The sequence below is a fragment of the Lonchura striata genome, chromosome 5, assembly GCF_050655825.1.
Source record: "Lonchura striata isolate lonStrDom1 chromosome 5, ASM5065582v1, whole genome shotgun sequence".
Lineage (NCBI taxonomy): Eukaryota > Metazoa > Chordata > Aves > Passeriformes > Estrildidae > Lonchura > Lonchura striata.
The window spans coordinates 45890341-45916731 of NC_140707.1; the positions used below are offsets into that span (position 1 = coordinate 45890341).

Sequence of the window (26391 nt, forward strand, 5' to 3'; positions counted from 1 at the left end):
TTATCTATTAATCTATTTTTCCCTGTAATCATTTTCTAACTTTATTCTGAAGATGAAGCAGTAGAAACAACTTTTATTACTATTCCTTAGGTTTCAGTAGGGTTTGGATTGTTTGCAGTATTACATCTTTCAATTTAACTTTCCTGTTTCCCAGAGAATTTTAACTAAAATAGAAAACATTTTTTCAAAGTATTTTCTAGCATCACTTAAAGTATAGATAAATTTCTAATACAAAAATCTGCATTGCGTGTAGATTAAATTTCAAGTAAAGGCCCCTATGCACTTTCTAGTCAGGTATGATTCTAAAATGGAAGCACAAAATATTAACTAAAAAAGCTAAATATTTTCCATTTTAAGGTGAACTGTAAATTGCTTTGAAGCTTTATTAGCATGAAATATGTTTGTTTGCCTTTAATCTATGTTTGAAAACACCATAAAGAGCAATTAGAATTGGTATTTGCCTTCCCTGAAATAATATGTAGTTTTAGATGTATTTAATAAGTCCATTGTGGAATTTTTTCATCAATTTAGCAACTAATATTTCTCAGAAGCTCTAGTAAAATATTTATTCATGCTAAATTTTTAAACATCATTTAGTGAGAGATTCAACAAAAAATATGCCAACCACTTTTTCAAATAAGAAACAAAATTTAAATGGGCTTTGATATTTTCTGTTTACATAGTTGTGTACCCAGCAGATGTTGTTCACACATCTCTTACACACTTTTCTGTTATTTATATATAGTGTCCTATATGATTAAAATTATGAACATTTCTATTGTAGAATTATTTTTTAAAAAATACTAAAATGTTTTATGTGCTTATTTACATGTATTTATTATATATATGCAATTGGACATACATGAATAAACTAAAGAATTCTGTGCTGCTAACAGCTCCTCAAACACACTCTCCCTGGCACTGGGATCAATTTTTCAGTTAAAGATATTATGCTATTTTCTGCCATGTACAAGCACAATGGTCACTGAATCACTTATATATGTGCTATAGCAAGGACTGCAGCCTTATTTCAGGACAAATTAAAAAGTCATACAGCAGATAAATCTGAAAAATACCATTATCTCTTCCTTCCTGAACTAAGGCCCACCATCAACAAACTGAGATGTTTTCTTTTTTTTTCCCAAGAGGGATGCAGATTCCTGAAGAGTCAGTTCCTCCCAAAAGCAATGCAGGACTTGGACCATACATACTGGAGCAAGGACTTTGATCCTCTATCTGGAAAGACACAGTCAAAACTCTGTCCTTTCCCTTCATCTTTGAATCATGCTTCCCAGTTTCATAATGGTAAGTGCCCCTGTCAAGCATTTTGTTTCATTTCAAGCTTTGAAAATTAATAAGACTTCTGCAAAACACACAGTCTCCTTGGTCACTGCATCCTCCCAGACTTTTCCATATGTTATCAGTACAAAAAATTGTACAATACAAAATTGTACAATACAATACAAAATTCTGTTTGCTATCTTCAGTTTGCCCTACTGACATCTAACTACCTCTGCTCTCTTTCCCTCCCATTTTATACCATAACATGAAATTACGACAGATAAAAGGACTCCAGCTGGTAGCTCTAAAAACTGACTAGACAAGTTTTAGATGATGGGAATTCTGAATAGCAAACTCTTCCCTTATACAGCTTACACTCTCTCTTCCCATCTCAAAAAGATGGGACTGCGGAATTCAGTATCAGGAGCAACTTTTTTGGAATAGAGAACTTTTTCCTTTGTGTCTCAAAGCCAGATTTGCAAACCATGAAATTCCCTTCAAAAGGCCTGTGAGTTTTAAAATATGTAATTTCCCAATTACAAGTGTCTCCAGTCCCTCACACAACTCTAAAGCTTTATTATCTCAGCTTTTGTGATAGATTAGGCCAGTTGTGACACAACACATGTGAAAGGAATCTTGTCAGGGTAAAAATTTAGATGTGTTTCTCTCAGGAACACGTTCTTATCCCTTGCTTTAGGTACGTTTAACTAGATTCACAGATTTCATTAGGTTAAAATCAGAAGGAACCTTTTCCAGCATCTAACCTGACAATATACACAGCAGAGACCTCTAAGTTTCTCCACTCTACCTTGCACTTCACCGGCACCTATCTTCTACAAAGATTGAGAGTCTTGAACTGAAACCCTCAAGAGACACTGAATTCAGCATTCTCTTTACTAGTTTGTTCCAGGTGTTAATTGACTCTTCTCTACTCATTTTTAGTTTCAATATGTCTGGCATGATCTACTGAAATTTTTTATGGTTTCCCCTTGTTATACCACATAGTCCTTTGCTATTCATCTTTCTCCCTCCACACTTATACCATGCCAACTCTCAAAACTCTTCAATAAACTACACAGATTTTTCTCTTTTTATTTATTGCTGTGGAATATTTTTTTTAATTCTCTGTATTTCTATTGGTGTCCACTTTGAAATGCAAACACTAATACTACATAAAGCATTTTAATACAATCTTTCCCAACTACAGGGATAAATGTTCCTATCCCTACTCATGTCTCTATTTACAAATTCAATATTATAGTATTGCTTTGTGTTATTGCCTTATTTTGAGAGCTGTTGTTGAATTATCTACCCATTATGAATATGAACAATTTCTGAGCCACTATTTCAGGCTGCAGTAGATGTGGCTTATATTTCTTATGGTTAGGTATGTGATTTTAGATGTTTTCATTGAACATTTTTTCTAATTATTTTAGTCCACAATTTTAAAAATTTAATTTTTTATGCTATGTTTTTTTTCCATTTCCATACTTGCCATTGAGTCAATCTTTAAGTCAGTCAAAGAAGTTATCACTGGGCTTTATATAGGAACACATTTAGGTTGCATTTGGAAAGATACAATTTTTATATCTATCAGCTAATTCTTAATCTGCTAGACTTTTTTGTTTTACTAATACAGTAATAGTGATATTTACCATAAGAAAAATGCTCTTTCTTCATATTAATGATGAGATGATAAAAACATAATCAAAAACTTCACAGGAGATTCAGAATTGTATCCAGAAAAGTGCCTATGGCAAAGCATGGAGTGGATTAAAAGGGCTGCAATCAAAAACTTCTGCTTGCTTATGTGGCAAGAAAACACTTGCTTACCCATGTGAGAACAGAAGTGCCTAATATTACTTGACCTTAAAGTTATATTCTTTCTATAGATTCTACTTTTGGCACAAGTTTAATATTGTGCCAGTACAAACAGATGAGTATTTCTTATACCTAAGCCTCTGTGAGATGTAGAAATAAGTGTGGATTAACCTCACTGGACTTCAGACATCTGCTGTACAGATGTTCCATCCAAGCTAGTCACTTGCTGTTTCAAGAGCAAAATATAAAAGTTTAGAAAAGAGTTTTCCAGTTCATTTCAGAAGTGTATACATAGGATGAGATGTTCTTCTTTTTTGTTCAATTATGACAAGTCTGCATGATTCTGTCATGCATAGGCATCTATATTTGGTTATGAGGAATCTATCTTAAGCTGCTACATAACCTAAATCCTTGAGAGCTGTGATGCAATTCTCATATTTTCAGTGTGTTTACAAATAGGGGTATGAAAATATTTATTTAAAGAAGATTCTCAAATCTGCTTTTGATATTTGCTCATAATCTAGAGGATTACACTCACAGAAGCATGTAAAGTTGTTTCAGTCCCATCCTCAGCCTGACAGAAGTTATAGCTCTTCATATATAAGAATTTTCCCTCAAAATTATGGGAGCTGAGAATTGCGATTTCTTCCAGGCTTAGATTTCTTGGACAGTAGTTTGGATTTTGATAATGTTATATATTTTCTCTCTGTTCCCCAGCTCCAACAGTCAAGCAACTGGACATATGGATACATCCTCATGCAATACAGGATGGCAGTGATACATAATGCCTAGTACACGCAAATCTCCAACTTGAAAGGAATTCAAAAAGGTAATTAGAGTTAAACAAAGGAAAAATTTTGTCAATCAAACAGATAAAAATACACACACAAATCCAATTCACCCTAGTTCCAAACTTAATTGTGCAAGCTGTTAAAACACTTGCAAAATATTGGTAAACTAAACTCCATTTTACTTTTTATAGCCTCTGCTTTGCTGTGCACATGCTTGTTAGTTCATTTACATAGAAATGAGTCTCAGAGACATAAAGCTTTTCATTTTCACTGAATAAAACTTATAAGCATTATGCATGCTAAATTGGAAAGAGAAAGAACTTCTGAAGAAAAAGTTATATAGCTCTGTGATTTATTGAAAGAGAATTTTCAATTAAATCTGGAAATTTCTGTGTTTGTAAGAAGAGAATTGTGTGTTTCTGCTATACCTAAACTGAGAATTTACTGAAACAATAGTGTTTCCATTGTGTGATTTGCAGGGTCCTTGAAGTTACTATTATTATTGAAAATATGGAGATGTAAGCCTAACTTCTGTTAAAGAAGTGAGTTCTGTGGAAAAGATATGCTCACACATATTGTCCTCAAGAAAATCCCAATATATCTCAATCTTCTTTAGGAAGAATTGACTCCTGTGTGACAGGGAAGACAGCCAGTAAAGGATGTCTCATGTCCTTCTCCTGAGGCTGTCCTAACTAATAGAATCCACCAGCAACACAAAACAGAGTACAATCATAGAATCAGATAGTAGTTTGGCTTGGAAGAGACCTTTAAAGACCACGTAGTCCAGCCCTCCTGCAGCAAGCATGGTCATCTTCAACTGGATCAGGTTGCTCAGAGCCCAGGCAAATCTGACCTTCAGCGTTTCCTGGGTGGGACATCTACCAATTCTCTGGGCAGCCTATGCCAGTGTCTCACCACCTTCATTGAAAAAAACTTATTTATTATATCTAATATATAATATTTAACCTAAGTTTACCCTCTTTTTGTTTAAAATTGTTACTCCATGTCCTGTCATAATAGATCCTGCTAAAAAGTTTGTCCCAGACCTTCCTACAAGGCCGCCTTTAAGTACTGGAGGGATACAATGAGATCACCCCAAAGGCTTCTCTTCTCAAGCTGAACACTGACTCTCTTTGCCTTTCCTCATAAGAGAGGTGCTCCATCCCTTTGATTATCTTGGTGACCTCCTCTGGTGTTACTCCAGCAGCTCCATGTCCTTCCTGTGCTGGCTCCCCAGAGCTGGTGCAGCCCTGCAGGTGGGCTCTCAGCAGAGCAGAGCAGAGGGGCAGAATCCCCTCCCTGGCCCTGCTGCCCACGCTGCTCTGGATGCAGCCCAGGACACGTTTGGCTCTCTGGGCTGGGAGTGCCCATGGCTGGGCCATGTCCAGCCTCTACCCACAGCACCCCCAAGTCCTTCTGGGCAGGGCTGCTCTGGTCTGTCCATCCCCAGCCTGTGCTGGTACTGGGGGTTGCCCTGACCCAGGTGCAGCACCAGCACTCGGTCCTGTTAAGCCTCAGGAGGTTCCCATGGGCACACTTCTTGAGCTTGTCCAGGTCCCTCTGGATGTAATCCCATCCCTCAGGGGTATCAACCACACCACTCAGCTTGGTGTCCTCAGGTTTGAGTTGGGGACAAAAGCTTTTTTTTTGCCATCCTGTTGGAAGTTCCATGGCTTTTCTCTTTTATTCAATGTCTGCTTAGACAATTTGACAATTAGTGTTACAGATGCTAGTAAGAGACCAACATAAGAGAAAAAATGCATGAGCATTTTCTGTTAATGTTCTGGTAATGCAGATAGAAACTCAACATTGCTCTTGCACCCTTATGCAAGTAAACCAGAGGAAACACAAACAACAAGTTAAATCAATGCTATTTGGATTTCTTCTAATATTAACACTGTTATTTTCAAATATTTGCCTCTAAAATATTTCTTTCTGGTGAGGGTGGTAATTTCTTTTTTAAAAAATTTGTATTTCAAATCAGTTTTAAATAATGTCTGGAATTCTTAGGATACACTTCTTTTTTAAAAAATACAAATGTAGAATTACAGGTCTGATTTTACATAAATCCAGTATTTTAAACTTGCAAATATATTTAATACAGGCATGGAATTACATACGTATTATATGAAAGTATTGGAATATAAGAATATTGCTTACACACATATGAATATTGCTTTTTATCACAATGAAGTTTCAAGCAAGGTATTTTTAGAACCTTACTAGGTATAAGTTTTTATGAATAAAGATGGAAAAAGTTACCTAGATGCTTAGATATTTTTTTTACATTATGGGTTTTACTGAGTTAGAATCAGACATTGTGATGGTGTTGATATATTATGTTATACCATGGTCACAATTATAAACTTATTTCTAAACTCAATTCAATTCAAAATTTATCCAATTCATATTGAATAAAACCTCACCCTAAAAGCTCTCAAAGAGACTATTGTAAATGACAGCATGATGGCTTTCATAAGTGAACAAAATAAAGGAGTATAAAATACTGTAAATAATTAATGTTTGTGCTATGCATGACTTCGTCTATCTTCCTTACCAATTTTGACCTTTTCATCTAACTTAATATACATTTTTTTGCAGTAGTATTTAATATAAAATTATGCTGCCTCATAAACTGATATCATAGCTTCCAAGATTTTGATGGCTTATGTCATTGTAATAAGAAAGACATTTTAACATGAGCAGGCATCTTTGTATGAATAGTGCGTAACTGAATCTGCACTATTAGCATTATCAGCATGGATATCAGTCAGACCTTAATAGCAAAACACAGGTACATCCTTTCTATGTTAGGTAATACTCAAGGATGATAACTGGACAGAAGAGTGATGAGTGTCTAACTACCTTATATACCACTTTAGGTATCTAGTGGATCAGCTGAATCAAGATTTTCTATTCCTGTTGTCACATAAAGAAGACATTTCAGAGTATCAGATTGGTATTTTCTCTTCTGTAGCATTTTATTATGTAAACAAAAACCTCTGCTCTGTTTTATTTCTGTCCCCAGACAACAGCAGTTATTAGTCATTCTAGAGCCAGATGTTTATTGGGTGTAAATCAGGATAAGGTTTTATAGAAACAGTAATATAAACAACCTGACGTTTTTGCTGTCCTTGGGCTATGTCTCAGAGTTATACTAGAAATAAGAAAACAGCAGAGAATCAAAAACCACAATGTGAAAGAGAAAGACTGAAAATATTTGGCTTACAAAGATTCAGTCTCTGTAAATTCTGGAGATATAAACAGTGGCTAAAAAGGACTTGTTTTTCTTTGATTTACACAATATATTTATTATCCTTAAGCCAATCATAATGAGATGCCTTACAGACCCATGTGGGGACTGAGAAGGAAGATACCAATGTCATTTTCATGGTATTTTTTTAATTAAGATTTTTCATATACAGTATGTAAAACATTAACACTTTTTCAGCACACAAGACACGAACAGGGTCCTGAACCTGCTGCAACACTTGGAAAGCATTTTAGAAAAGCAGAAAATTTTAATTATTAAAAGGTTACATGGGTGGTTCTGCTCTGTTTGTCCATAACACTCTCAATATGGCGTAATTGTCTCTGCATTCTAACACCCAGCAGCAACAAACTGTGCTGCTTCCACACTAAACCAGGGTATTTTCCAGCAGTCAGCTAATTGGAAAACTGTAATAAAGTATAAAGCATGTATTATAGCCCCATATGATTCCAGCTTATGCCAGCACTTTCCTTGCTTCTTCCTAGTTTCTCCTGTATTGTTCCTGTATTTCTCCTTCCATAGTCACTCGGATTCATAAACTGATCTCACACATACCAGCATTTAGTCTGTTTAAACATCCTTTTATGTGAAATAAACACAGTATTTCATGGAAATCACCTTTCTTTTTACATGCTTTACTATTTAAGTAGTTTCCAGTGATTACAGAATGCCCAGTCATAATGTTAAAGGGTTGAATCACATTGCCTATAATTTATAGGGACAACATTATCATGTGGAAAATATGCTCAATACTCCACTCTGTTACTGTTATTACTACTGCCCTCACAATTGTTGCTTAGCTACAATTCTTTAATTCTGAAAGCTTAAAGTTAAGCATCATAATTCCAGCATTTCCTGGTGAAGTGAGTATCCAAATGAAGAATTCTCAAGTCACAGCTAAAGAAGTAGTTATCCTTTCAGGATAAAATACAGTAATTGCTTTATAGCACTCAGCAGGAATCTGTGTAGGCAAAATGCAGAATAATGGAGTAAAATAATGAGCCAGAGATGAAATTTATCCAGAACTGAATTTAGTACCTTCCCATGACAGAGAGAGATGAGGCTGTACCCCACCACAGATTACATATGTTTTTATGGTATGACTTCACACTGACTCACTGATGGTGCTACTTACCATGTTTCCAAATCTACTTCCAGCTGCAACTAGTTGTTACTCAGATTTCTAAATTCAGAGTGACGTACTGGCCCAGACATGGCCTTTCTAATTTATAAAAGCTGAAGAGACTACAGTATATGACTATACTGCAGCAGTAACTTGTTGACTTTACTACTCAATAACTGAGTCAATTGTTTTCTGTATCTCGCCCTTTTCTTTGAACTAACCCATCTTGCTTAGATTCAGTAAATACCCTGTTTCATCCACTGCACCATAGGTCTGTACTCCTAAAATTCAGGTGAAACATTTTTAAACTGCTTATACATTATCTCCAAGAGCAGCTCTTTCACCTTTGTTCACATCCTTATCTAATTGTGCTGACCTTGAAAGCATGGGCAGATCGTTCTGCTTAATCAAGAATTGGCAAATATTATAAACAACTCAGACCCCAAATGTTCTAAATCTATCCCATTGACATCTTATTCACCTTCCTATACTGAAGAGCACTGAAGCTTGGAAATAACACTGAAGAAATTGCACTACTATTAGAAAGCTGGTGATATTACTATTAATTTTGGCATGTTCTATAGAACAACAATATTGATTTGTGTGCTATGATTATGAAAAAAGGTTGCCTTTTACTGAGAATGTACTTGAAATTTTTGACAACAGGAGAAAAGGTGTTTTCTCACTCCTGCTGGGAATGCTCCACTGCAACTTTAAAGCAAACTTAGCATCTTCATGTTATGAATATTTTTATATACTTTGTATTTTCGATTACAAGGAGTTTTCACAATAATTTGCTAAGGCAATCATTACCAGCACTTTTGAAGAAATTAGCATGACAACTTGTAATGCACATGGAAAGAGGGCAAGACCAAATCTCATTCAAGTGGACATTTCATTCAGTCATTTTCCCTGGCCTAACAGGCCTCAATTATTCTGGATATACTAAAGTCTAATTTAGGTTTAGTGCAATAGTATATTTAGTAGCACCATACTCAGAAATCTATACTACAGAGTAATAAAGAAATACAGAGTGCAATGTAACACTTGCTCTTAATGTAGAAACATAAGCACCATATAATTCATTTTTTATGCTTTTCCATGCACAGACTTTTGTTGGGGGGCACTCTGAAGAGTCATTGTTTTCAGTTAGTGCTAATTAAATGGAAGCTGAACATGTTTATACCAATTTTGAATTAAGTTCTCCATTTCTATTTTAAAGCAATTAGCATGCTTTTGTGCTATTCTATTAGTTGCAAAATCAATCAAAGAAGCATTCCATTATTTTCCTTTTTCTTAAGTCAGAGACATCTTCCACAAGGAAACAAAGACAGGTTCAGTCTCTTTTGTTTTTCCTTTCTTTCATAGGCTATTCTTTGTTCATGGGAAAATTCTTTTGGTTTTTTTATGGAAAATGGACATAGTTTTGCTCTGAGGAGAAATGAACTCTGCTTTCCTACAGGCAGTCAATAATTGCTTTCTACAAAAAGGAAGAATAGCTCCCATCACTCTTCACAGATAATATTAAAAATAATAGCTATGTTTTCCATTAGTTATTTTTATTATGGTAAATTATTGCATGTAGCCAGAAAATCTCATTTAATTTGTAGAAAGAATTGTTCAATATAGACATTTCACAGTACCCTTTGTCTGATGAATGTCAAAGCCAGTACCTGAGTGACTAGGTTGTAATAAAATACAAGCAGTCACCTAAAACCACAGCCTTAGATTCTGACTGATCAGCACCTTGGATTCAACCTTACCACTCTCCATTTTCCTAGCAGTACATGAGCAAAAACAGGTCACTTTTGGTCAAGTCAAATTCTTACCTATGCTTATGGTCCTGTCTGGTTTAATGTGGTAACAGCTGCTCTCAGAGGAAACCCAATCAGTAGAGTCCATGAACAGTATGAAGGTAGTCCTGCTGTTTTCTTCTTAAACTTGATGACTGGCAGGTATAGTAACAACTTATTGACTAGGTGACACACTATATTGAAATTTAATCCCCACTCACTTCCCATTGCCTAAAATTATCTGAAGATATCTCCCACCTTAGAGGAACTCTGTGCTTTACAGGAATATAACAGTGGCTGTTGCCTCAGTTTAAAAGGTCTGAAAACAAAGACCATGTCAGACTTCTTCTGGAATTCTCCTAATCTTTGTACTGGAAAATCCCATGTATCTTGTCCATTGTTTCCAAAATGACAGATCCCGCAGATGTGCCTTAACAGCACCAAGATAAGGAAGAGTGAAAAGAATCTTTTCTGACCAAGACCATAAGATCAACGTTTTCTTGAATTTTAAGGGACCCCGGTCATCAAGATTACTCCTATGTGCACAGTTAACAATTGGAAGCTCTCTGAATATTGTGAATACTTTGAAAAGCAGTTCTGAAATACCTAATTCTCCTTCCCTACCAGGGTCCCAGGAACTGTAATTTCTAGATTTTTACCATGGAGACTAAACTTCTAAAAGCTATAAACCATTTAGCATCGTGACCAGCGCAGACACCTGTGTCATTTAGTCCACGGGGTGTGCCAGTCCAGGGACCGTGTATTCTTGAGCACCATCTAGCGAGATTTTCATGGTTTACAGATGCACAGACTTAAAACTCTAATGTCACAGCTCTTTGCTATGTTAGAAAGGATTTTAAACATGAACTCATACTTTGGCTAAACTTTTCAGTGCTGTAGAGAGCCTTGGGCTTTCTTTTCTCTGGAGTGTGCAAGGGAGTAAAGAACTCTGAGCTATTACGACAGTTTGCTGGTCGGTTTCCAAGATATCTGCCTAGCTATGAGACCTTTTGCCTGTTATTTTGTTTTAGGAAAAATTAAAAACGGTTTTCAGGTTTCTCAAAGCATAACAAGAAAAATACAAAAATAAGAGACAATGTATTTGGGAAACTTTGTGCCTGGAAGTGGAATCTAAGATAGGGAAAACTGTTTCCTGAGAAATTATCACTTGAAATCCATTAACTGAGTTTATAATAGGAATAAAAATCTTCCAAGTACATAATAAACCCAACATTTTTAACTGATCTAAAACTTAATTTATACACATTTCCAGCTATAGTCCCATTTCCAGATACTTTTCCACAGAAAAAGAAAAGTTAATATCTTAACAAAAGTCTTGTTTACAGAAAAAATTAAGTAGGATACAGCATCTCTTTATGATTGCTCTTAGAGACGTTTTTCTACACATTTCTATTCACTGTATTTGAAGCACGATTCCTTGCAGTGGGACAGCCAGGTTTTACTATCTCAAAATGGCTTAGAATTGAGAGAAAAAAATATTATGTAGAAAATAGTTGTAACTGACATGACAAGTAAGAGTAATAAAATTCTTTTCTATAGCTTTTTTTTTTTCATAGGCAAATTTTGAGGATAATATATTAGTGGTTTATGTATGGGCAAAGCTGAGCCTTTTCATAAATGAGGTAAATCTTGTGCCTCTATTCTTAAGTACTTGTGTTGTCCAAGACAAGTTTAGAGTATGTTCTAATAGGTAATCACTTAAAATACCTTTTCTTTTTTCTGCGAAAATGCAGAAATAACACATTTTAAACTCAACTGCATAGTACATTTAATGTTTGCTGTAGGATATTCCTAAAATTATCACTAAGAGAAACAGCAAATAAAACCTCCAAAGCCTCTTGCTTTTTTTGACTTTATTTAGTCTTTATTTTGGAAGAGAATAATATAGCTAGGAGTTCATCAGAATTTGCCGTCATGATAACATGCTTAGATGATGAATTATAACAAGATTAAAATTGCAATTTTAGTACTCTTATAGTATATCCAGATACTGTACTTTACCTGTATTAATGAATGGAAGACTGTCCATGACCCTTGAGGGGTCATGTATTTATTTCTTTGTTTTCCCAAGCAGAGAAAGGGAAATCATAATTTCTCTCTGAAATATAAAACTCCCTTGCAGAGGAAACCACCTATACAGAAAGGGGACACTATGCACTATATTTTGGAGTAAAGGAGGAAAAGTTAAAAGATAAATATATTTTCTTCTGCAAAGTTCTTCTTTATTGGGGAATTATTTTCATAGAAGGACCTGAAAATATGAGGACAATATAACAGAAGAGATATCTAGCAATCAATACTAAAATTACAACCAATGTGTCAAATTTCATCATTTCCCTGAATTCTTTTGGGGAAAATGGCATAAGATCTGTAAAATTTTTCTGTGTCAAGACTATAGGTATTTGAAGGGCAGATGTACTGACCATAAATGTCAGGATTTTGATTATTTTTGCACATATCTGCCTGATGATTACATGTACACAGATACATCTTGCCCAATTGATGTACTTTATCACTGATTATTTATTACCAACCACAAAGATTTTTGGTTTTACTTCTTTAGTGTTTGGGGTGGGGGGGTTGATAAAGCAAACTAAATTTGAACTGCCTATGAGATTTTCCTTCCTTTGAACTTGTTAAAAATTGAGAGGACATGAATTCTAGTTCAGTCCTCTCATTAAAAATTGGTTGCATTTGACAAATTTTGGCTCTTTTAGGGGTTTATTCCATATTTGAGAATATTTGTGCTCTGCTTGTGTTGTGTTTGGTGCTTGGTGGAAAATTCAAAGGTTCACATTATCCAACACAGCCTTCATTTTAGGATATCTCAGTTCCAAGAGATCTGACACAAAGCCCTGAGAAGTTAGCAGCACCTACAGACATCACCATCCTGAGAAGTTAGTCTAAACTAGTGATCTCACTCTACTGCAATTTTATCATCATTGGTCTTGTTAAGTTCTCTGCTACTTAACAAAAAGGGTCAGCCTGTGTGGAAGACAGAATGGTCTATTTTTTGTCACAAAATAAGAACTAAGGAGTGCTCCTTTAAACACTCAGGTAACACACATGAAATTAAACCCAAAAAAGTCATATGTTTAGTCTATGAATCTTAAAGCTACAGGGTATCATGCAAATCAAACACATGCAGAAGTCTAAGAAGTCATTTGTAAAACTTCAGGAAGTTTTCAAGGATTGGTAGATATTGAGCCTGAGAAGAGTAAGAAACTGCATGTTTGTTTATAACATCCTTTCAAAAATCACATATTTTAAGCAGGGGAAAAAGAATTTTCATTTTCCTTATATTGATTCAAACAAGAACTGTTACTAGCAGAAGAAACATTTGGCCATTTGTCTGGTATATGATCCGTATGGAAGTTTTGTTCTTCCCTAAAAATGTTTTTGATGTTTCAATACTATGACATCAGAGCAGAAGTGATCTGAGTAATTTCTATTGTACAGCAATGGCATCTGTCATTATTCACATCTGCTTTGGAAAGGAGATTATTTCAGTTAGTCATTTTAGTCATTTTAATTCACATAATAAATATTAAAAGTAATCATTAAAAAGCTTATTTAGTAGAGATTGATCCTTTATTAATATTCTCATGACTCAATCCATCCCCAGTGCTAGATAAATTAATGATCCCTTCCTAGTTTTTATGTATTAGAATAATCTCCTTCAAGAGTTCCTGACTACAGCTTCAGGGTAATTAACTTTACCCAGATTCCTCTTTAGTCTATTTCAACTTCTGCAAAGTAAAAGAACTGAAATTCAACATATTTCTTTTGGGACAGTTGTTACTTAAAATTTTTTATGCCGCTAATATTGTCATCCCTTTGTGTGCCCAAAGGTGACGTTATTTTGAAGCCTGGAGAACACTAATTAACTAACACAAAGAAATGGTGGCATCTTCAGTAAGTACTTGCATGCAGACTTTGATGGAAAAGGTTCTGGATTCCTGATTTTTGCCTACAGAAAATATTAATTTGTATTAAAAGAGGATATTAATCTCATTATATTTGTTATAAGAGAACTTTTTCAAGGCTATATCCTGACAGTTATATTCTTTTTAAATGAAAGATTGTGGAGATTTGTTTGGGGTTTTTTTTTGCTTGTTTGTTTGCCTTTTGGTATTTTGTTGGGGTTTCTTTTACAGAATGAAGGCTGGTTAAAATTGAGCTCTCTCCTTTGTTAAATAGTTGGACCCAACAACATCAAATGAGCCCAACTACATGGGAGGTTTCAGGTTCTTTAAGTTCCCTGCCACAGAGACAGAAGCCTAAACTCCATGTTCTCTATCTTGAACCAGAACTCCCAGCAGTTCCAAAGAGTAACCTGGAAGTTTAAGTCTTAAAAAAAAAAAAAAAAAAAAAAAAAACCAACAAAAAAAAACACCAAACACCACAAGAATCGCAGACTCAGGCACTCAGGCAATCATAATTCCAGGAAACATCATTTCAGAGCAGAAATACTTGTTTCACTGATAGCTACACAGTGTTTCTTATCCTGCCTTGCTTGTAAGATTTTTTTGTCACTTGGTTTTGATTTAGAAGGAGTCCAGATTTTCACATCTCAATGCTTTTGAGAAATAGAATTCTCAAGTTCAGACCAATTCTATTAGCAGTTCTAAAATTACTAACCTCAGCATGTTCAGAAAGTGGAAGAGTAGAAGGAAGAAAAGTCGCTTCAGGAAAACCTAGGAAAAGCAGACATGCAGTGAATGTAAAAAATAGGCATGAAAAAGGTATTTTGCTTCAGTGTCTATTTTCACAAAAAAAAAATCTCAGAAAGGGTACAGAAAGTTAGAATAATTTTATATCATATGGGCAACCCCTGTATATAAGAGCATTAGTATTCTCCAATGAATATGTCACATTATAAACTCTAAATACATAATATTTGAGTCCTTCTGATCACTGATTCTCTCCTGAAGATGGAAAGTCTTGTAGCATTGATGAGTGGTATGTCAAGGACAAGCTATTTTGAGTGCCAATATGACACTAGAAATATGAAGTTATGATTCCTGCAACACAAGTGCAGATAGTGACCTACATGTTGACCCGTATTCATTGATGGGAATATTCCTTTCTTACCATAAGTCATTCCACTGGCTTCAGTAAGAGTCATGTCAGTGGCCTAATTCAATGCATTACAGCACAGAAATCTAAAATATCTATATCTAAAATATCTATAAACATGAAAAATTAACCAATAAAACACCTCTGTCTCCTGCTTCTTTTATAACATCTACATGTTCTGAGCTTATTAAATTTAAATGAGCCTAAAGCTTTTAGCTGCACTGTTCATTGTTTTTTCTCTGTGTGCCTTTGTGCCACAGCAGGAGTGTTGCATGCCTTTGCAATATTAATATTTCTAAACATCTGCCATCTCCTATATGACTTCGCAGCTTATCTGTAGAGGAAGCCAAAAGGAAAAAAAAAAAAAAAAAAAGTGAAACTGTAGTTTAAAACAAGTTTCCACAAATAAATCTCTACTAGCAGCATTCTCTGAAATATAATAGTTTCAATAATGCGCCTCTTTCTATTGTAGGTGTTTTAAAAAGGTGAATTTAATTAATTGAAGAGACAAACTCCAGCAGTGTGAAATGACCCAGCACAGAATATATAACCCTGCATAATCTTTATTTTCACTCTCACAAGATTACCATGTTTATAAATTTTCAGCCAGACTTGAAGGAGAGATTTAAAAATTAAGCTCACTGAGACACATGCACACACATGCATTCAGCTCTGCCTTTGGGGATTTACTCAGAAAAATGACATTGAACAGCACACTGCAACCATGTCATCTTGCAGTTATTAGACATTACAAACCCATAAAAACAAAATGCAGATAGTTCTTATCACTGACCAAAAGGAAAAAAAATAAACGGGAGAAAGGCCTGTTTCTAAAACTGTTTTGTATTTAATATTTAAATTACATGTTTATTATAAGATTCAAAATGGACCTTTTTATTGTGCTGTGAATATTTGATTCCAGCACAGGAAACCTATGCACATTAAAAGTAATTATAAATGCCCCAAGTAAATTTTTATCTCCATTTTGTATTTTAATTAGTTTAGTGCTTTGTTTTTATTGCTTTTTATGAAAACTGTTCAATTGCACATTGATTGAAAACATTATTCAATTCCCAGAGTCCATTTCTTTCAGGATGATTATATTTAGAAACCAGCTTATGTCACTCTATTGGATTGTGACTTGTTTAATTTCCTAAGAAAGTATGTAATTTTTTAAGTGTTATGGAAATTAAGAGCTTTGATATTCACATTTATATACTTAGTAGTTTTCATGTTCACTGTAATCAAGGCAAAACTTGTAAGATAGAAGCATATTTTGGCTTTTGCACATACAACAATAATCATTCTTGATAATGTATATTTATGGGTTTGACTTTCAGTAATTTCTTTTATTTTGTTCTATGTATTTTTATTTTTGTAAGCAGTCTTTACACTTGACCTAACCTTCTTCAGGTAAAATAGGTAAACCTCAGCTGCATCTCTGCTGCCTCTATTCATCACCTCTTTATGTAGATGCAGAGGGTTGGAAAATTCATCTTTTCTTTCACAGGTAATTTCCAAAGCATAAAAGGTCTAGAAGAAGGCTGGTCTTAAATGACAGGACTGTGTGAAACCAGAAATGAGCGCAACCAGATCCATCACAGCTGAGAAGTGCAAGCCTGCCAGAGGATTTCCCCTATAGTCAGTTTTGGGAGAGTTTAAAAAACCAACAATTAGTAGAACTTTCTTTTTCAAGGAGAGGAAAAAAGTAGTATTACCTAATGAGTCTAGTAAAGCTGAATTTTTTCTCTGTCTCACATCTGCACAGGGGAAGTAAGGTGTAGGGATGATGCATTGATCATATAATTTTAATTCCATATTTTTCATTAATATTTTGGATTTTAAATTATTTACCTCAAGTAGAGACATTATAAATTTATTACTTTTATCAATCAAGCAGAATTATGGACATATCCCGTGCAGTTAAGCACCAGTTTTGCAGTTAAAGCACAGACTCAATAGATTCAATTTCAGACAGATGTGAGTGAGAAAAACAGCAATCCTTTCCAAATTACAGCATTTATTTTTCATAGATGAAATTGAATTTGATGAGGTTTTACAAGTAAATTGGTAGCTAATTTAACATCATAGTAATGATGCTAAATTAACTTCTCCTTGAAGAAGTCCAGTGGGGTTTTTTTGGGTTGGTATTTTTTGTTCTTCAACCAGATAGCAATATTACAATGGTTTTGGATAGAAGAATATATACAGACATATAAACTTTGTTATGCATTTATCCCAAATATATGTATCAAACAAAGGAGAAGATAACCAGGAACTCATTGTTTCTTGGAACACAAAAAGATATGAGATTTAAACCAAAAGCAGCAGAATTAAAAGAGAATGATACTTCCTTGTATAAGCTGCAACTATTACATGGAGCCCATTGCTATGGGACATTTTACCTGCTCTAAGCAACAGAAATCCTCACAAAGGATGAAAAAAAAATTCATGCAAGAATTTTCTGTAAAATATCTGACAAATAACCACCTATCAAATAGGTCTATCAAGAACTACACAAACATTATATCCATTATAAAAGGTCCTGGCTTACTAGAAGCTGGAGGTGAAATTTCAGTCTGTTCTTATCCTGCATTCACAGGCCCCATAGTGACTTCTGCCAGAGCTGGAGAACTGGAATAAGATGAACACTTTGTTGTAGCCCAAGTTAACCAGTATGGTTTTCTTAACACAAATTTAATTGTTGAAATATTGCTGAAATGGCAAGCTTTTGAACAGGTGATAAGGGAAAGATTTGATTAAATAATCAGATAAAAATGTTGTATAACAACATTTGCTTTTGATATTCTTGATAATAAAAATTTCCTTTTAAATTAAGCTGAAGAGTAGCACTTTCATCAGGCAATTGCACATTGAAAAGTCTGTTACATATGATTTCTATCTCTTTATTTTAGTGAGGTTGAAATATGTGCTTTCTTCTGTGTCATGCTCCTTTTCTTCAGACTGTTTTTTCCTTTCATTGCATTCAATAAGAATAAAATGAAGACTAACTTTCTCTAATGTAATTATTGTCAGTTGCTCTCACTTGTTTTCAGCTATATAAAATAGCAAAATAATATTTTGTCCTTTTTGCACCTTAGGAGAAAATGGGGAAGCTGACTACCCTTGTAAAGTGATGACTCCATTCTACTGGTTTAATTAATAAATCCTTTCAGATGGAGGTTACCAGGAAAACAAAAAAAAAAAAAAAAAAAAAAAAAAAAAAAACAAAAACAAAACAAAAACAAAACAAAACAAACAAACAAAAAAAAGCAAGAAGAAAAAAAAGGTGGAAGGGTATCCAAAAAGTAAATTCTTTTTTTAAATCCTAGGTTGTCAAAGTAAGAACAGTTACATTGCAACAGAAGCATGCAGCAGAATGAGGCACTTCCCAGAGGCTTGCCTGCATCCTGCCAACCTAACATCTGTAAATCCAACAGTTCACATCCTTAGCCACATTTTTTGGACTCTTTAATATCACATGGTTTTTAGTTGTGTTCATTATTACCAGGGGTACCTATGTTATTTAAGGACAATTTAAAAAAAAAGAAAGCTACCTATTCAAAACAGGTTCTTTTAAGCAAAGTAGCACATGCTAAACATTGGCTATAAGAAACTGAGCATCTCAGGCCCAGGTATGGCATTCTGTTTAGAGCACAAAGCAAAGGCAGGAGTGGGTGTCAGGCATGCACAAGGTGTGAAGTGCAGCTGGAGCCACAAGCACGAGGTTTTCTGGGGGAACAGCAAGGTTGCATTCGGCTTCCTACAAGTGATTTGTTATGAAAAGAGTTGGACTGAAAGATCTTAATCAGAATTATTCAATAGCCAGTATAGGTAGCTATAACTACTAGTACAGTATAGTGCACTATTTTTTAAGCAATATTGAAGCAAGCAAAAAGGATTATAAAGTAGAGATTGATACTACTGATAATCTCCAGCTCCAGAGAAGTGCTGGCACTCAGGGCACTACCAGCAGCTTTTGCAGGCAGCTCTCCCTTGACAGTGGAGACACACGTGGTGTCCCAGAGGCTTTGATCAGGGCTGCATCTTACCGATAGAGCTGGGAATACAAAGGTGGCACCACAAGTCTCTGGCCCTGTCTGGAGTGACACAAAGGTCAAAGACTTCAACCCACACCCACGTCAGGATTTGTCTGTTCAGCCTGAGGTCTCAGGGCTCTCCTATACCCCACACTGTGGTGGAGACCAGCATGACTTTCCAGGTGTCCAGACTACATTGGCAGGTGGGATAAACAGGAGAAAACAAGCTCTTTATTGCAGTCTCAAAGTGCAGAGCCCAGATGTAAGACATGGAAAGAGGATCAAGCACATCTGCTGAAGTAGGCATGTAGGGAGTCTTGCAATGGTGGAGCCTGGGCCAGCTCGTGACTTGTATCAGTGGCAATTTCAAGTACTTGCCACCAGAGCATTCGTAGAAGTCATAATTTGAAAATAAACACTTAAGGAACTTAAATAGCTAAATTTGCTATTAATGACTTTAAAACAAGTGTATGGTTCTGATTCATGAGCATTATTTCTAAATATACAAAAGATGTCTGAGGTAAAGCAAACATGTGGATTCATTTTCCTCTAAAGAGAAAAAAACAAAATCGCCTTCTTCCCAGAGTAATCCTTTTAGATTACTTGGCTACTTGAGGCGGTCTTTTCAAATCTGCAGGTGCAGGTTTTCACTATATAAACCAATAACTGAGAAATCACCAAAATAAGAGACATGGGGAAACCTGTAGTTGTGGAAAATTTGGAATATTTTTTAAAATTAGGGTTTGCAGGTGAGTAAACTCTCTGAAGATTTATATTACCCAAACACTCAGTATTATATACTTGGAGACTTTTCCTTTATAGGTCGCAACAGGAAAGGGAGGTTATTCACAAACAGATGCCCTTTGGTACATAAAATGAGCTCTGAATGTACTATCTAAATTTAAAATAACCTTATTTAGATCAACCTACTTATTGAAGAATACTCAGAGGTCACTAAAACTTTGATTTTTCCAGTTATTTTATAGCTAGTACTTCAAAAGCCATCTAAACTATAACAAGATAGATAAATCAGATTGTTTTTAGTGGTCTACTGTGTACATTTTAATATAGGTAATGAGAGTATCCAGTAAATCAGACTTCGGAGGAATTTGCACTATACTGTGGTATAGCCTCAACCTTATACTACTAGAAAGATCGCCAGTTTGATAATTAATCAACATCTATTTTCATCTAAATAATATATCTGATTAAAATTTACTTTTTTTAAGAACTTAAAACTATATGATGTTGATTATAGATTTCTCTGTAGGTCTTTGAGTCTACTGCCATATTTTTATTAAGAGAGTTATAAAAGGCTCTAATTAGCAGTTAAGTCATAATAAAAATAATGGATTTTTTATAAAATTAATTTTGTATTTTATTTTTGAAAAATAAATAAAATATTTTGAAGATATGTAAATAACATTAGATTCCCATGATTGATGAATTGTTTTCATGTACTATTAGAAAGGTTCAATTTATTCTAAGAAAGTCTCTATGAGTAAAGTCTCCAAGTGACAAACATGTCAATTACTGAGATTAAACACTACAGCATTTCAGAAACTCAAAGTCAGAAAATTATTTAAGGTTTTCCATGGACCTGACACTTATTGCACAACATAAATGTTATTTTGATTGTTGCAGAAATCTTTGAACACCAGATAATGTAGAGCAAAATAGACACACATGTAAACACTATGGATTTAAGACTTTATTGATATTATTGAATCAAATTTGACAGCTTCAAAAATAATAGCCTCATCACCAAAATATAATATTTGCTATAAAAAAGAATGTTTGCTCAATACTGAAGTTTTCCTGCATTTTAGTGGTTAAGTCTCCTATGGTTACATGTAAAACTTGTCCAGGACAGTCAGTGCCTCAAACATCCTGTAAGACACAGGTTTACAGCCTTGGGCCTTGCAGGATGCACAGTTACAAACCAAGAGAGCCCCTATGTAGCTACTTTAGGATTTTATCTCCGTATGTGACCAGACCTCAGTGCTTTCACTCACTTGTCTAAAAGTGAGTATTCCCCATTTCAGGCTGCACATACCCTGCATGAGTCCCTGCTGGGAGAGGGGGTGGGATGAGACACTCAGAAGCTGCTTGACACCTCCAGCAGAGACTAGTTGGCCCAGTTGGTCCAGTGGCCACCAGCACCTTATGCCCAGCTGGAGGCTGATGGGTAACAAAGTCAACCATCACAGGTCCCCCATCTCTGGAATGCATCAATTATGTGAGCATCTAGATGGCTTCTCCTGCAATTCCCACCTGGTGTTCTCACTCTGGGACAAAATGCCCACCAGAGACAATTGCAAAGGTTGAGGGGGGGCGGAGGGGGGGGCCTGGGGGGGATGACACATGTGCCAAGACCCAGCTATCTTTCATCACCATCACACAGAAATTTCAAGAGAGCAAAAATACTTTCCACTGCATTTGCACAAAATGCAGATTGGTGCATGGTTTAGTGGCAGGAATGTCAGTTTATGCATTTTTGTTTACCAGGGATAGTGTTTGTAAATTATGAACCCACATCATGCAAGATCAGACCCCTGACTAGTGAAGGTGATGAGTGAATTCTGCAACATATATTCCTCTGGAAGTGGTTTAACAAGGAAATATTATTACCAGGTGGGAAAGCAGGATAACATACTGTATAAGCCTATAGGACAGAATAATCTTAGCTGATGAGAAAGATGAAATCAGAGTTACCTTAAAGGTATTAACCTTAAAAGTTCATTTACAATCTCAAGGTTACTGCTCTCTTCCAAATAAAATACTTCAAAAAGGTAAGCTTAGTAAGGCAGTTTAAATGAATAAATAAAACTCCACTTGCCTGTGGTGCAAAGCTGCCAGTGTTACATAAGTAAGATGAGGTCCCTCCTGCCATGCCCAATACCAAATGATAGCTGTAAAAAAAGCTGGGGAAGGACTGCTGGAAGAGTAACCCAAGCAAAACATCAAAGACAAATTAGGAGTGAATAGTACCATGTGGACTCCACTGGTGAGGGCGTGAATGACAGATATGAAAAGCTACAGAAAGGCTTGTCATAAACTGACACTGACAGCTAAAAAGCTGCTGGAGTCATGAAAGTAGTTTTTCATACAACCAAAGACAAGTACTAAAAAGGAGAGTGAGAATTTTTAGCGTAGGATGTGAAACACAGTACTTTGAAAATATTAAAAATCCAACTATCACAGAGTGTGTTCCTCCTACATATGAAATTAAGTTACAGTAACCACTACCTCTAGGAATGCACTAATTTGGGGACATCAATAAAATACTATTATTGCAACAAAAGAGGCTTATTCTACTAGAATTTTCTGCTGAATATATATCTTCAAGGAAATTCTAGAAGACTATGATCTCTGCGTGAGTTATTTCCTATGGTAGCTTCAAACACCATGATAGCATATGTCATCATGCAATTGGAACTTCTGAGAGTAAAGGGATGTATGATAGTATAAATATCCCAGGAACAATTTATGTTTATCAGAATCCTGTTTCAGTGAGGACCAAAGACTGAGTAGGTAAGATCAATTAAAGGCACTTAGTAGGAAAATAATCTGGAGGGAAAGTTAGATTAGCTATGCTGGAAACTGCCTCCATGTTGTCTCAGAGCCTCTGAGGAGAAGAGAGGTTAGAAACTGTGAATCACACACTCACTTGACTTAACAGGAACAGTCCTAAAGGCAATGAGCAAAGGTAATATATGCTCTTAACCTATGCTAACATGCTTTCCAGGGATGAGGAGTATTTTTACAGATGTGATCAAGTGAGACACCGGATTGTGCTGAAACCAGGCAGATTTCCCCCAATGACTCGAATGGCTGTACAAGTCATGGTGAATTTTAATGTGCTAGAAAAGGGGTTGATTAAAGAATCACCTCGAGCATCTTCAATTACATTTGTAAAAAATGCCCAGTGGAGAGTTGTGGCTGTAAGAGCTTTAATTTGTGGAGAGTTCAGAGCAGCTCTCCAATTTCACATAGCAGTATCAGACACAAATATTTCCATAGCTGGGATTTGATCCCTGGCTATCATTTTATCATTTTAATGATCCAAGTAAAGGTGTTTTTTCTCATCCACTACGGATTGTCCCATGGTTTTTAATGCCTTTTCATTCATAAATATAGCTGTGTCTTCTGATAAGATTATAAAGTTAAGTAGCAATGAAAATAATTTCCTACTTTTTGAAGGAAGGTGAAAGAAAAAAAGGAAAAAAAATTAAATTATTCTGTGTTTTTTTCATTTTGTTTTGTTTTTTGTTTGTCTTGGTTTTTTGTTTTGTTTTGTTTTCTGGGGTTTTTTTAAGAGCTACAATGAAGCTTGTAGGAGGCCTTCATCACCTTTCCAGCAATTATGATAGGTGCAAGCAGGTGAAATTTCATGTCTAAAAACAGATTATTACAAACTACTGGAAAATCCCTGTTAAGATGGAAAAGTATTACTGTTTGTATGCATGATGATCTGAGAAATCTGTAACAGTTTACTTTCTGGCTGATTTATTATTATATTCACTTGGCTTCACATATCTGTCCACCTAAGGAAGATAAATGGTTAAATCAGATCTTGGCAAAACACCTTAAAATAATTTATTTTTTAGAAAGACAGCTGGACCTTAAATAGGGAAATATTGTAAAGTGAGAAAGAGTCTGAAAAGAGGCCTGAGGAGAGCCTACAAGAAGTAACAGTGGAATCCCCTGGGAGAAGTTTTAATAGATGTTGAGAAAGATTTTTTTAACAAAAACAGCTACATTTTCAGTGGAATGACTTACATGTAGTTACAATACAATGTTGTTAGGATGTTGTTTGCCCAACTTTACAGGCTCAGCATGAGTAGCTGGTTTAGGTAAAGCCTTAGGCCAAAAGCTCTGAACTTACATCTAGAGATGTTTTCCCCTGGAATGGAGTTCATTTTCTGAGTAATTTTCCTAGCAGCTGGTACAATGCTGTGTTTTGTCTTTAGCACAAGAACATTGATAACACACTGATGTTTTGATTGTTGCTAGGTAATGGTTATCCTAAATCTAGGGCTTTTTTAGTTTTCTGTGCTCTGCCAGAGAGCAGATGCATCAGAAATGCAGAGAGAAGAGAGAGACTCCAGGAGACGACAGCAGGCAGCAGAGCTGCAGCTCCTCAATATAGGAACAGCCTACCTGCACAGACATGGGGAGAGAACCTGCACAGACATGGGGTGGAAGGAAACCCCAGACCAAAAATCACCATAGGACTACGAGGCATGTACAAGGGGCATGACGGTTGAGTGCATAAGGGTATAATTGCCCAGGGACCTCTTTGTTCTGGGTTCCTTCTCTACATGATGAAATTATATATTTTTTTACATTTTACTCACTGATGACAATGACAATGACAAAAGTATTAAATGTTACCAATTCACCTTCTGACATCTCAAAATTACTATGTGATTTTTTGTGTTCTGGGTTTTTTTTTTTTTTTAATTGAAGTAATAAACTGACTTGCCTTCATAAGCAAAAGAAAAAGAGGACACGTGGAAGCAAAAGGAACTCAGAAGACTGACTGTATGTACAAGAGAGAATTATAGACTATATCTGTAATGTTCTTTGCAAAGTAAACTCAGATATTGATTCCCCACTGGAAGAGTTCCATTACAAGTGGAATTTCCCCAACAGTATCATTCAAATCTTACTAAACTTTCTCCAAAATAGACTTGACTAGGCATCACACAGTTTAGCACAGATAACTTTCATATCACTATTTCTAACAAAGGCATCTGAGATAGATTTTAAAATACTGAAAAAAGTCAGAAATGTTTTGACTTAAGAAAGTATAAACTAAAAGTTGTTTAGAAGTACAGTAGAAACAGTCATCTACTGTGACCCACACAGAATAAGAAAGATGAAAATTGTCAATTGGTTGTTCCGCCCTTTAATGAGTTCTCTAAACAAGGGATGAACTATAAAGTCAAAACAAATGTTGTTGAAATTATTCAAGACAAATAAGAGAAAGGTCAAATATAAAGAACTGCAGAGGACCCTTCAGAATGGATGTTAAATAGCAGATGAAATTCAATGCAGGTAAATTTAAAATTATTATAAAACAATCTGAATTCTATGCAAAAAGAGATGCTGTCTGATTTCAGAGTAGTAATTGAGAAGACTACTAAAGCAACAGTCCCACGCACAGCAGTGATCAGAAAATTGATCATATATTAAAAAAAAATTACCAAAGTTTGCAATGAAATGAAACACAGTTATGTTGCTAAACCATTACTCACTCCTATTTTAACCATTATGTGTGAGTCTAGTCCCAAGCAGAGAGTCAGAATGCAAGCTTCTGTAAGAAACAGCTGCACAGATGAGGTGTCTTTAGACACAGGAAGAGACAACCAGTGATGAGACACAGTCATGAACAACAACCAGCATCACTGCCTCTCCCAGCAAGGATTTGGGGACTATCACATTAATCAGAGGCATACGTTATCATACAGTAAACAATAATAAGTTAAGCTCATTCCTAGACACCAAGGAAAAAATATTTTTTCCAAACCTTTTTAAAGGAAAACTTCAGCTTTTATTGTAGCAAGCAATGCCGTGAAAAACCTCTAAAGAGACACTATTTTCATCTTGGGACTTTTCAAAGTCTAAAAGGCATATAAGAGCTGCATGTAAGTTCATAGTTGAGGTAAAACATACAAGTTTCCTTGAACAATAAATTTTATTTGCATAATAATTGGTAAGATTAATGAAAATAGAGATGACATTGGAACACTACAATGTCTTTGGAAGATAATTTATGTCACCAAGGCCTGAACATTTACCTAAAGATAGGAAGATCAAACTATTCTTTAGAGTTGATTATGGAAGAGATTTTAGATGACAAGCCTCAGTTCTGGCCTGCTTTTGATAGGTATGATAAATTCTGGCCTTAATCAAAAGCCTATAGAAAATAAAGTATAAAGCAGAGCTGAACAGAAGTGGCTCATGATGTGATATTTTAAAAAATAATTAATTCCTTTGATATGTATTTCCTGTATGATAAATTACTGTGCACAATCTTTACTTTGTACAGCAACACAAATTTACCAGACATTTGGGCTAAAAAAAAAGGTGTTTCCACCAATGGAAAATGTGCTTTATAGCAATGTTGCAAATTCAGTCAACACCTATCATGACACTCATAGAC

The 26391-nt window shown here is 35.3% G+C and overlaps 1 protein-coding gene and 1 long non-coding RNA gene across 37 annotated transcripts in view; one reads left to right on the forward strand and one right to left on the reverse strand.

The window, feature by feature from the left end:
- Positions 1 to 26391, reverse strand: part of LOC116183733 (uncharacterized) — a 189577-nt gene that overhangs the window by 15963 nt on the left and 147223 nt on the right. For 22 of the 36 annotated variants that reach the window (XR_014955660.1, XR_014955629.1, XR_014955631.1 and 19 more), the window contains 2 exons: positions 17735 to 17814; positions 14743 to 14798 (listed from right to left, as the gene is read on the reverse strand). Coding sequence is in view for 2 of the 36 variants with exons in the window: in XM_085580428.1 (XP_085436554.1) it covers positions 14743 to 14798 (56 nt within the window). In the remaining 34 variants the exon portion in view is untranslated. Of the gene's footprint in view, positions 1 to 1076; positions 14799 to 17734; positions 17815 to 26391 lie in introns of all 36 variants that reach the window. The other 14 variants (XR_014955651.1, XR_014955649.1, XR_014955646.1 and 11 more) reach the window with 7 other exon arrangements.
- LOC110475291 (uncharacterized) overlaps positions 1179 to 26391 on the forward strand; it is a 90097-nt gene continuing 64884 nt past the window's right edge. Inside the window, exons 1-3 of the long non-coding RNA XR_002466249.3 lie at positions 1179 to 1305; positions 3820 to 3931; positions 13953 to 14016. This is a non-coding gene — a long non-coding RNA (uncharacterized LOC110475291). The remainder of the gene's footprint in view (positions 1306 to 3819; positions 3932 to 13952; positions 14017 to 26391) is intronic.